The sequence below is a fragment of the Lissotriton helveticus genome, chromosome 8 (assembly GCF_964261635.1).
Source record: "Lissotriton helveticus chromosome 8, aLisHel1.1, whole genome shotgun sequence".
Taxonomy (NCBI): domain Eukaryota; kingdom Metazoa; phylum Chordata; class Amphibia; order Caudata; family Salamandridae; genus Lissotriton; species Lissotriton helveticus.
This window is the reverse complement of record NC_136069.1, coordinates 1244673231-1244686175: the sequence shown is the minus strand read 5'-3', so window position 1 is coordinate 1244686175 and position 12945 is coordinate 1244673231. Positions and strand designations below refer to the sequence as shown.

The window sequence follows — 12945 nt, the reverse complement described above, 5'->3', positions numbered from 1 at the left end:
TCATTCTACGGTCACAATCATAAATATTTTAATCATGGATAGTGCCGGATGACAAAAACAGGTAGAGCCGTCGACGTTTCGACCCCTACATGGGAGGTTTACTTGAGCCCTTAAACGGGGTCTTCATCAGGACAGGACGTGTTGTAGTGGGGCACGACAATTCTAAAAATTAATAAAAAGGACTAAGTAAATTCCGAACAGAAATGAATTGAAAATTTAGCTACATAATAATGAGAGAAAGGGAATTTACCATGGTCATTCGGGCCAGCCGGCTCCGAGTGTCGTCCTCTCCTGTACCAGCCGGTAAGTTGCTGTAGTTTTCCCCCAGGGTAGCAAACGATTCTCGGGGGAATATTTATGATTGTGACCGTAGAATAAATTTTTGTACCATTTCAATTGCAATATTGGCTTGAATAAGTTATAGCCTTCTCTTAACTAATCATGAATGTTTTGTATTGAATAAGAAATTAAGTTCTCTCTTTTGAATCACCCTACTTTCCCTTTATTTCACAATTCACACTTCCTTTCCCTTCTGTGCTTGGGGCTCTAATATTTTTATGTCGAAAAATTGGAATTGATTTATTAGCACATTGTGATTTATTGACAGTGTTTGCTTTATTAAACGTGATTAATTCTGTACTCGAAAATGTTTTGATTAATCAATTGCATACTTTTATGATACGCTGTCTCTCTGGGACCCTTATATATATTGGTGAGAGCTAGCAAGCTGGCTAGCTTGCTACTACTGCCAGAATGGATGATGAGAGGCATTTGTATATGGTCCCAGTCAACACCGAAAATGTCATTCATGCACTGGAAATATTCACCCATAAGCAAGGGCTGAACTAGAACTCTTTCTATACAGGGCCTCCTATATCAGTGTCTGCAACTGCATCCTTGAGTGCATGAGAATGTCCCTTGTTTTTAGTATGGGCTAAGGAGCTGGCATTGAGGGAGAGGCTACAGACGGAGTCTTGGCATCACTGCAGCTCTGGCAAGGTTGGTGGAGTACCCTAAGCAATACCAGTAGGGATATTCAAATCAAAGGCTCATCAGGTTCCATGGGACCTAAAGAAATACCAGAAGGAACTGGGGCACTATGAAAGAGCGCCAACATGGCTTGGGTAACACAATAAACTATGCTGCATTAGAGCTGGGCATAGAATCTCAGGGTACGGAGGGGAGAGTGTGGGTGCCTAAGTAGGGCACTTGCATCAGTGCAGAAACTAAAGCTGGCTCAGGCGGCCAGGTGACCTTGACCAACTCCAGCTCGGAGGAAGGTTTGGTAGCTCAAACAGTGTGGACTTACCCTTAAATGAGAATGACGTCTGGCTGAGGAATCGTCTTGTCTACACCACTGCTTGTGCTTCCCCTTTGATAACTTTTAGAAAGAAGCTGGTGCTCGTCACGCACATATGCAATTAAGAGCTTCGTCTCCCGCTCGCTTATGGCTTTAGAGTGCACGAAGGTCACATTATTGCCATTGTTTCAAATTATGCTTAGGCCCCAAGAACCCAAAATAGAGGGGCCAAAATGGACATGTGTCCATGGCAGAAATGACAGGATTTGAAATCTAACATTTTAGGGGAGAATATTCTGCCTAGCATTGCAAAAAGTTAACTATTGTAGAAAAAGTTCCACAGAAAGCTGCTCCGGATCCTCATTGAAGAGCGCTGGGAAAATGATCATAAGGGTGGCACTACATGGCTCAGGTTAAGTCTGAGGTGGTATACAACACCAAAATGGAGCCGAATGCCAGTGTAGAAGAGCTATTGAAATTTCTCGGGATCCAGTCTGCTACCTGGGGATATTAAAAAGGTGAGGAGTCGGCAGGTACAAGTATCCATCAGAACAATGTATACTCGGTTCCAAAAGCAGGCAATGACAAACCAGGTGTGCCTGAAGATAATTAACCACCTCCAGCATACATCTATCTGAACGCAACTATTCCACTCACCTGTAAGTGGACCCATTGTAGCAGTAGTTTGGGAGAAAGTCATAGTTAAGCTCCCAGAAGACATGGAGAGTGATTCTGCCGTAAGGGGCAGACACGTTGTGGTTGGCTTCTCTGAACATAGCATCAAAGCTATCCAATGTCATGTATCGACTTAATAGTTTATGCGTCATACGGTTGATTTCAATCAGCCCATCGAGCTCCTGAAAAAATATGAGAAGTCACTATTAAGCTTCATCAATGTCCTCTGAATCAATGATCTGAATGCTACAATCAAAACCTAACACAAAGTAAACACTTCATTAGTAATGACTGTATAATTATTAGTTCTAAAAATAAATACTTCTAAAAGGAGTATTTTACTTACCATAAAAGCATATTTTTCTAGTGTGTAGTGCTGCAGAATCACATGCTATGCATACTCCTGCCATCTAGAGTTGGGCCCAGACTTTGCAAGTTGTTTTTCCTCGAGGACGTTTTATATTCGGTGTCGTTTTCTCCTCCCCCTTGAGGTATTGGATGTATTCAACAACTCATTTGTTAGATAATGTTTTTCCCCTTGCCATATACGGAGTGAGGATATAGTCTGATAAGCTAGCATTTGCTGTTGAACATGCTGTATTTGTGTGTATTCTTCTCACAATCTAATACCTGCTGGGAAGGCGGGAGGGGCATGTGAATCTGCAGCACTACATGCTACGAATTGATGCTTACAGGGCAGTAACATACTCCATTCACAGCAGGTGTTGGCTGCAGATACACATGCTAAGCATAGATTGCAAAGCAGTACCCCTCTCACGGTGGCTTTAGGTATGAGATGGTGCGCTTGTTTGAAATAATGTTTGAAGGACTGTTTGTCCAACTAGGGCTTGTTGTCTTGCTTGAACATACACACAATGTTTCATAAATGTATGTGGATTCACCCATGTAGCTGCTTTCCAAATGTCACTGAGAGAGATATTCCCTAAAAAGGCCATGGTTGCTCCTTTATTCCTGGTCGACTGAGTCCTTGGCATAGTTGTTAACGTTCGTTTTGCTTTAGCATAACAAATGTGGATACATTTGACAATCCATCATGCTATTCCTTCTTTTGACATAACCTTTCCTTTATGTGGATTTGAAAACAAAACAAATAGTTGTGTTTTTCTGGAGGGTTTTGTACGTTGTGGGTAGTACAGAAGTGCCCGTTTAACATCAATTAGATGTAAAGCACGCTCTGCAATTGTCTCAGGTTTTGGAAAGAAAAATGGTAACTCTAAAGTTTGATTAAATGGAAAGGAGATAGAACCTTGGGTAAGAACGTTGGGTTAGTCCATAAACACACTTTGGGAAAATTGGAAATATGGTTTGTGAGAAAGTGCCATTTTTCTTGCATTGGTATGCCCCCACTTTTTGCTGAACTGCTGATGTGCTTTGACTGAGTGTGCCCTGGGCTCCTGCCAACCAGGTGCCCAGGGCCTGTGTTCCTTCCCTAAAGCTGTGTTTTGAAACAAAACCTAATTAGCATCTCTGGCCACCTGTCAGCCCCTAGTAAATGGTACCCTAGGTACCCAGGGCATGGTGACCAGAGAAGACCCCTAAGGGCTGCAGCACTTATTGTGCCACCCTTAGGGGCCCTGCACCCTGACACCCACACACTGCCTTTGCAGGCTGAGTGTCTAAGTACAGAACTAAACAAATAGTCGACATGGCACACATCCCTGTGTGCCACGCCCACAAACCCACTGCCCTAGCATACATCAGTCACCCCTCTAGCTGGGTGCCCTATGCCAGTGGTGTGGGCACAGGTGCAGGAGCCCTATGCCCCTCAGTACCCTGGGCCATTCCTGGGCACTAAGTGCAGTGATGCCATTAAGAGTATATGGTGCTGGGAGGTTGTCATTACGAACTCCACAGCACCATCCTGGGTACACTGAAGACTGACAAGTTTGATATCAAACTTCTCAGCACATTAAACCCACACTGATGCCAGAGTGGGATTTAATGTAAAATGCACTATAGAGGGCATCTTAGAGATGCCCCCTGAAACCCAACCTACAATCCACGTCTGGTCAGAGTGGCTGTCTAGGCTGCCACACAACAGACATGTTGCTGGACCCCTGGGTGGAGAGCCCCCCGCTCTCCTGGGCCTGCAACAATGCACATCCTGGGCGAGGTACTAGGTCTCCTCCCCCAGGATGGGCAGGGGAAGCTTCAAAGGCCTGCCTCCTTTGTGAGCTTTTCCAGGCCACTTGCTGTACTCAGCAACTGGCCCCCACCAGTTCTAACCCCCACTCTGGCGGGAATACGGGCGGGAAACCCTACGTCAGGAAGTGGGGTGTGCAAGCCTGTGCCAACTCCACCCCTCAGGTGAGAGAGGCGAGTAGAAAAAGTAACTTAAAAAGTAATCCAAGAAGTAACATACACAGTAATCTACACAGTAACTGAAAAGTAATTTTGACTGTTGGCTTCCCTGTAAATCAACCAACTGCATTTTAACCTGCATTAAACTGTAATTTACTGCATAAATCTTGCAACGTATTATTATACTTACCTGTACCAGGCCTGGCTTGGTTCTAGAAAATAAAATACAACTAAATAATATACTTGTATACAAACAAATGAGTCCGAGTTCAGTCTTTGAGTGTGTGACATAATTTCTTGCATGAGTGTGTACAATAAATGCTTAACACAACCCTCTGATAAAGCCTCACTGCTCGCCCACATTACCACAAATTGAGAGTAAGGTATTATCTACTTTTACCTTTGCCTACCTTTGGGGTTCCACTGGACTGTGCACACTCAATCAATCAATCAGTGACACTTATAAAGCGCGCTACATACCCGTAGGGTCTCAAGGCGCTGGGGGGGGGGGGGGGGGGGGGGGGCCGCTACTGCTCGAACAGCCAGGTCTTCAGCTTCTTCCTGAAGGAGAGGTGGTCTTGGGTCAGGCGCAGGTCGGTCGGGAGGGAGTTCCAGGTCTTGGCGGCCAGGTAGGAGAAGGACCTTCCTCCCGTAGTCGCTCTTCGGATGCGGGGGACGGCGGCGAGGGCGTGGTTGGCTGATCGGAGGTGGCGTTTGGGAGCGTAGAAGTTGACTCGGCTGTTGAGGTAGCTCGGGCCTTGGTCGTGAAGGGCTTTGTGTGCGTGGGTGAGGAGGCGGAAGATGATTCTTTTGTTGACGGGGAGCCAGTGAAGGTCTCTCAGATGTCCGGAGATGTGGCTGGTTCGTGGGATGTCGAGGATGAGTCTGGCTGAGGCGTTCTGGATCCGCTGGAGTCTCTTCTGGAGCTTGGCGGTGGTACCGGCGTAGAGGGCGTTGCCGTAGTCCAGTCGGCTGGTGACGAGGGCCTGGGTGACGGTCTTCCTGGTCTCGGTGGGGATCCACCAGAAGATCTTCCGTAGCATGCGTAGGATGTTGAAGCACGACGAGGAGACGGCGTTGACTTGCCTGGTCATGGAGAGGGAGGAGTCCAGGATGAAGCCCAGGTTGCGTGCATGGTCTGTCGGTTTGGGTGCGGTGCCCAGGGCGGGAGGCCACCAGGAGTCGTCCCAGGCGGAGGGTGAGGAGCCCAGGATGAGGACCTCCGTCTTGTCCGAGTTCAGTTTCAGGCGGCTGGTCGTCATCCACTCGGCTACCTCTTTCATCCCTTCGTGCAGGTTGGCTCTGGCGGCGGCGGGGTCGTTGGTCAGGGAGAGGATCAGCTGGGTGTCGTCGGCGTAGGAGATTATGCTGAGGTTGTGTTTGCGTACGATGGCCGCGAGGGGGCTCATGTAGACGTTGAAGAGGGTGGGGCTCAGAGATGATCCTTGGGGGATGCCGCAGATGACTTCGGAGGCCTCTGACTTGTACGGTGGTAGGCGGACTCTCTGCGTTCTTCCGTCGAGGAAGGAGATGATCCATTCCAGCGCCTTGTCCTGGATTCCGATGTTGCTGAGGCGCCGTACTAGGGTGCGGTGGCAGACCGTGTCGAATGCCGCGGCGAGGTCAAGGAGGATGAGGGCCGCTGTTTCTCCATTGTCCATCAGGGCTCGGATGTCATCGGTGGCGGCGATGAGGGCGGTCTCGGTGCTGTGATTGGCTCGGAAGCCGGACTGTGATGGGTCGAGGGATCCGTTCGTCTCGAGGAAGGCGGCCATCTGCTTGTTGACGGTCTTCTCGATGACTTTGGCTGGAAACGGGAGGAGCGAGATGGGGCGGTAATTCTTGAGGTCGGTGGGGTCCGCTGTTGGTTTCTTGAGTAGAGCGCTGAGTTCGGCGTGTTTCCAGCTCTCAGGGAAGATGGTGGTGTCGAAGGATGTGTTGATGATGTGCCGCAGGTGGGGTGCGATGACAGCGTCGGCTTTGTTGAAGACGTGGTGAGGGCAGGGGTCGGTCGGTGATCCGGAGTGGATGGAGTTCATCGTGCAGATGGTGTCTTCGGTGCTGATCGGGGTCCAGGCGTGGAGGGTGGTGGTGGGGGGTGGTTGCTCGGTCATGGTGTGCGTTGGTTGGTTGTTGAAGCTGTTGTGTATGTCCGCGATCTTGTTGTGGAAGTATGAAGCGAGGGAGTTGCAGAGGTCTTGCGATGGGGTGATGTCGTTGTTTCCTGCGCTGGGGTTGGAAAGCTCTTTCACGATGTTGAAGAGTTCCTTGCAGTTGTGTGCGTTGTTGTCCAACCGGTCCTTGAATGCTGTTTTCTTGGCGGCGCGGATCAGCTGGTGGTGTTTCCGGGTGGCAAGTTTGAAGGAGGTCCTGTTGTCCGGTGTTGGTTCCCTTCTCCAGACTTTCTCGAGGGCTCGGCAGTTCTTCTTGGAGCTCTTGAGTTCGTCGGTGAACCATGGGGCCTTCTTGCTGCCGGGTCTGCTAGGCGGGGTCCTCAGTGGGGCGAGTTCGTCCACGCAGTTGCTGATCCACTTCGTGAGGTTGTCGGCGGCCTGGCTGGGGTTTGCTGAGCTGGCAGGAGGGTGCTGGCTCAGGGCGGTGGCGAGCTGGTCTGCTGTGATCTTGTTCCAGCTTCTGCGGGCGGCCTGTTGCTGGTGTTGGTGGGTCGTCGTTCTCTTGAAGGTGAAGTGGACGCAGCTGTGGTCCGTCCATTGAAGCTCTGTGGCGTGGCTGAAGTCGATGTCTGTGCTGGAGGAGAAGACTGCGTCGAGTGTGTGTCCGGCGAGGTGGGTGGGGGTGGACACCAGTTGCTTGAGTCCCAGGTTGGCGAGGTTGTCGAGCAGGGTGCTGGTGTTGCGGTCGTTGTTGTTCTCCAGATGGAAGTTGAGGTCTCCCAGGAGGATGTAGTCAGCGGGGGGGAGGGCATGCGGGCTGACGAAGTCGGCAATGTCCTCGCTGAATTGCGTGCGTGGTCCAGGGGGTCGGTAGATCAGGGTGCCTCTGAGGGTGGTGTTCGGGTTGGTGTGGATCTGGAAATGCAGGTGTTCGGCGCTGGTCAGGGTGTTGTCGGTGCTGGTCGTGAGACGGATGGTGCTCCTGTGGATGATGGCGATGCCTCCTCCCATCTGGTTGGCGTTTCGGTCCCTCCGGACGATCTTGTAGCCCTCCGGGATGGCGATGGCGATGTCGGGAGCTGAAGAGGCGTTCATCCAGGTCTCCGTGAGGAAGGCAACGTCAGGGGCTGTGGTGTCGAGCAGGTTCCAGAGCTCGATGGCGTGTCTGTGGACGGAGCGGGTGTTGAGCAGGATGCACTTGAGGTGGGTGCTGCTGGTGTTCGACTTGGCGGGTGCTGGTGCGAGGCTGGTCCGGATGCAGGTGAACTTGCAGGCGTGGCAGCTGAAAGGTCCGTGGGTACGTCGTGGAGTGGCTTGATGGCAATCTGGGAGTCGGCCGGTGTTGAGAGCGGTGAGGGTGGCGGCGGAGTACGTCAGGCGGGTCGGTCGGGGTCTTCGTGGGCCAGGGGTCCTGGCACTGGGCGCGGTCCAGGCGCGGACGGGCGTAGACGGGCTTACCTTTGGCGCGCCTTCGGCACACAATCGGCGCGACCGCTGCGCGTGACCGCTGCGCGTTCGCACGGTCGCCATTTAAGGCCAAGTGCGCGGGTGGGCGGAGCAGCTGGGAGGCGGGAGCGGGGAGGGTACAGAATGGAAAAAGGGGCGGGGAAAAGCGGCGGTGGCGGGAAGGGAGGGCGGAGGGCGGCGAGGTAGGCAGACAACAAGGAAGGAAAAACCAAAACACGGGGAAAATGGAATAAAAGCAAACAGGCACAATTTAACGACAAAACAAGGGCAAAATGAAAATAAAACAAAACAGGCACAATTTAACGACAAAACAAGGGCAAAAACAACCGCAGCGGAGGCAGCCGGCAACCGGCAAACGAGGCAGCAGCGAGGCAGAGGGCAGGCAAGGGGCACACGCAGCAGCTGGTGGCCGTGCGGCGCGGGGGTGTCCCACAAGTACCTTACTTTGGTATAGTATATACAGAGCCAGCTTCCTACACTGTTCTTGTAGCCTCCTCGATACTATCCATGCCCTTGCTGGCGATTCTGCTGTTGCTGGCGCTATGTGATGTTTTCTGGGGTAGAGGCTTTTGCTGCTCCTCGCCCTGGTAACACCAAATGGGCTGCTACTTTTGAGGTGTTGTTTATAAAGTACCCATGGAATTGGTTGTGTCGGTGTCCTTCTTTATTTTCTCTACCTATGTGCCCACCGCGAGGCCAAAGAGGTTTCCCCCATCTAATGGGAAATTTAAGGCTGTGCTACCCCACCCCGGGTTTGAACGTGGATATGCGTAGCCACGCATGTCTACAGAGCACAAATATTGTATTGAAGCTCCTTGCAGCAGTATCAGCTTTGTCTAATGCACATTAGATTGTTGTATTTGATATCTGCCTCCCCTCATTTACCAGGTCTTTCGCTCGTTTATTGTATTCACCTGGGAGATGTTGCATCAGGTCTTGCATCTCAACACTGGTAGCCCTTTTGTATCTGGAGAGTAGGCCAGTTGAATTGCCAATCTTTCAGTGGTTTGATTGCCCTGCTGCTACTGTTGTGCCTGCTGCATTAATCTGTTTACTTTCTTTGTCTGGAGGAGGCGCCTCTCCAGTGCCTTGTGCTGCAGCTCTCTTCCTAGGTGTGGTGACAACCAGGGAATCTGCCAGGGGAGGTCCTCGTATGTAAATGGGGTCAGTTGGAGATGACCTGTATTTCTCTATGCGAGAAGTTAGAACCCTACATTTGACTGGGTCCTTGAAAATGTCTTTGGATACGATGAGGACGGATCCAATCATTGGCAGATATTGAATTGTGTGCTCTGTGAGCTAAAGTGTTTCCACTAGGAAGTCAGTTGGCTTCTGTGTAGTGTGAATGGGGAGCTTGTGGTACTCTGTCACTTTTTGAATGACACTGTGGTATAAGGATGTCATCTGGGGCTGAAGGCCAGGAGGAGCTTCGCGCGCAACCAAGATGGCCGCGTGAGCAAAGGGCTCCCGAGACCATCGTAACCTCCCGAATATATCCTGTCACTTATCCTGTTGACAGACGACATCTCGGAGCGGATGAACCACCGGTGATCCTGAACCGTTTCCGCCGTCTCGATCGGACCCCGATGGCCGGAGTTGTAGCTCTGTGGAATTTGCGGCCTTCTTCCTCTGGACGCCCGGCGCCCGGGTTGACATGGTGCCCAGGGCATAATTGAACAACAACGGCTTGGTGCAGCGCAGAGCCCCGGATCAGCTCAGTTTCACTTTCGTTTTTGATTATCACTGGGTTCTTGGGCTTGTGACGCCGCATTGACATTCGCCCTCCCAGCTCCCTTCCACTCTAACGCCCTTGACGTTAGCCTTGGTTGACGACCCCTCTGGGTGGAATTTGTTCTTTCTTCCCTGCTTGGTCTGCAGTGTCTCCCCCTCCCTCGCCTTGGACATTTTGGACACTGTCGCGGCATGGCAGGCAAACCTGAGGGAGATAAGCAAAGGGTGAAGAATACCAGACGGGGCAGCTATACGCAAACCAACGTCATGGACCGATATGCTCAGGTTCGAGGGTCGCCCAGTGGGACCGGTGGGTCGCTAGAGGGTGCAAAGATTTCGTCAACCCCGAAGGTGGAGCCGACGCTACAAGATGTGATGGCCGCCATTGATGGTATCCAGTCTTCCCTTGGGAAGCAAATGGAGACTCTTGCTCACAAGTTGGATACGGTGGCGATCGACGTGAATTTGATCCGGACGGACCTCACAAAAACCAATGAAAGGGTTAAATCGCTGGATATTAAAACATCGAGCCTTACGGACGACGTCGTTGAGTTGCAAACCACAGTCCGTGCTCTTGGTGCTTCTCATGACATGGTGGTTCGTCGCCTCGAGGACTTTGAAGGACGGGCCCGACGGAACGACGTCCGAATAATTGGCGTGCCGGAAAAGGCAGAGGAGCAAGCAGCGGACCGGTCTGTTGAGGACCTTATCATCAAACATTTGGCACCTAAGGGTTTGAGTAAGTTTTTCATGGTGGAACGGGCCCATAGGATCCCGGGCGGAAAAACCGAAGGTGGGAGCCCCGCCGCGGCCTTTGATAGCAAGGATTTTTAACTTTCGGGACAGAGACGTTATCCTTAAGGCCTCTCGTGTGGGGGGTCCTCTCATGTTTGAAAAGTCCTCCATCAGTTTTTACCCGGACTTCACGCAGATGGTTCAGAAGCAGCGGCTCAGTTTCATGGGTGTGAAAAGACGTCTTCGGGATATGGACATTAAATATGCCATGCTCTTTCCTGCCAAACTGAGGATTGAACACAACAAAAGGGTGTACTTTTTCGATAAGCCTGAAGTGGTGGCGGACTGGTTGGACACTCTGCCTGCTCGACAGGATCCTGAGACTCGATCTGGCGGAACGGAGGGAGTACTTGAAGAACAGGAATATGCGCCACCGGGGACTATGAAAGGACTTTTCATGTGGTGATTCCGGATCCGATTTGTTACTGTCGATATCCTTGCACGGGGGATTGTGGGGTTATCTTTGGGGTTTATTCCTCCTCAGCCTCACTTTTCGTAGTTTAGTTGGGTGTGAGGGCGACAGGCACACTGCAAGTTGGGGTGGCTTTTAAGTCTAACGCAGGGGTGCAGGGTGGGGGGTGTTGAAATGGGTTGTTTGGGAGTGGGTGATTGGGGGGTATGGATGTTTTGTTTGTTGTTTCTGCAAGGTGCTATATTGCTTGACGTCTTCATCGAAGCATTGGACTTAGCTCGTGGCTGGATCTTCCTTTTCTTTTGGGATGGGGGGTAGGGGATTGAGGTTGCTAAGTTGGAATGTCAATGGTTTGGGGGACAAGATTAAGCGTGGGGTGGTACTACAGTTCCTAAAACGCCATTCCCCCGATATTGTTCTTCTTCAGGAGACTCATTTGGTTGGGCATACATGTCACGCCCTGAATAGAATGGGGTATCGTCTGGTAGCACATGCTGGGTTCTCCTCTGGCTCTCGTGGAGTTGGTATCCTTGTTAAAACTGCACTTCCGCTTGAGGTAGAATCCACTGTCATCGATGATAGGGGCCGTTATGTGGCGATTTCCGGGCGGTGGGAGGGTCCTACTCTTACAGTGGTCTCTATCTATGTTCCTCCAGGCTTACAGTCGACTACTTTTTCTGAGCTGGGGCGGGTGCTACTTGATCTCCCGGTCGGATTCTTGATTTTAGGTGGGGACTTTAACGCAGTGGTTTCTGGAAGCTTGATAGACATCCACCCAGAGACGTCAAGAGGACGCAGGGTTGGCTGCCCGATTTTATTGATGTATTGGGTCTGGTGGATTGTTGGCGCTTGCTCCACGCCACTCAGCGGCAATTTACTTTTCACTCGGGAGCCCACGGTAGTCTCTCTAGGATTGATTATGTGTTTGTACCGGCTGCACAGGCGTTTGGTGTCGCGGAGGCCCGCCACTTGGCCCGGGGAATCTCTGATCACTCCCCACTATGGCTTAGATTGGACTTAGTACCGGGTGCCGAGGGTAGGGTTGCCCCGATTAACCCTTGGTATCTGCGCAGCCCCAAAATTCGTAGTGAACTTGTGAAGGCGCTGGATCACTATTTCCGAGAGAATGAAGGCTCGGTTACTTCCGCAGTCTCCTTATGGGAGGCTTTTAAGACTGTCCTGAGGGGTCAGGCCCTGTGATTGATTGCTGGAGTTAAGAAACAGAGGGAGGAGGAAGTGGTAAAGATAGAGACAGAAATAACGGATTTAGAATCGGCTTTGGAACAGGAGGTGACCCAATCGAAACTGCATGTTTTACACCTGAAGCAGTTTGAATATAAGTCGTTGGTGTCGGAAGCGGCGAAGGCTCTTAGTCGGGAGCAACAGGGGCGTATCTATGATGTGGGAGACAAGGCCGGCAAATTGATAGCTTGGTTGGATAGAAAAGATAGAGCTAGTCGTGTAGTGCCAGAGATAGAAAAGGAGGATGGTGCCTTGGCTACTGACCCCCAGGAGATCGTGGCGTGCTTCGCCGATCATTTTCGCACAGTGTACTCTTTTGTGTCTAACAGAATGGAGGAGGAATCTTGTTTGCTGCTTCGGGATATCACCCTTCCAAGTCTTTCTGAGGACGATCGGGATCTAATGGACTCGACGATCACGGCGGATGAAATAGCGTTAGCTATGCGTTCCTTACGCTCGGGTAAAGCAATGGGCCCTAATGGCTTGCCAATCGAGCTATACAAGCTTCGGCCAGACAGGATCGCCCCGTATTTGAGGGATATGTTCAAGGAATCCCGCGATAGTGGGCTTCTTCCCCGTGATCAGCGTTTGGCCACTATAGTTGTTATACATAAAGAGGGAAAGCCTCGGAACAAATGTGCTTCATACCGGCCGATTTCATTGTTGAAGGCAGAGCCGAAGATTTTGGCTAAGTTGTTAGCGAATAGAATGATTAAGGTCATTGGCGATCTAGTTCATCCGGATCAATCCGGTTTTATCCCGCATCGGAATACGGCATTGAATCTTCGGCGGCTGCATGATGTCATCGCTAGGGCGGCGACGTTGCGTGAGCCGGCCATTTTTGCGTCTTTGGACGCCACTATGGCGTTTGATACTGTGGAATGGCC

At 51.1% G+C, this 12945-nt stretch overlaps 1 protein-coding gene across 2 annotated transcripts in view; it reads right to left on the bottom strand.

The window, feature by feature from the left end:
• Positions 1-12945, bottom strand: part of CYFIP1 (cytoplasmic FMR1 interacting protein 1) — a 488976-nt gene that overhangs the window by 210428 nt on the left and 265603 nt on the right. For both annotated transcript variants that reach the window (XM_078658231.1, XM_078658230.1), the window contains exon 22: positions 1958-2157. In XM_078658231.1, the coding sequence (XP_078514357.1) occupies positions 1958-2157 (200 nt within the window). The remainder of the gene's footprint in view (positions 1-1957; positions 2158-12945) is intronic.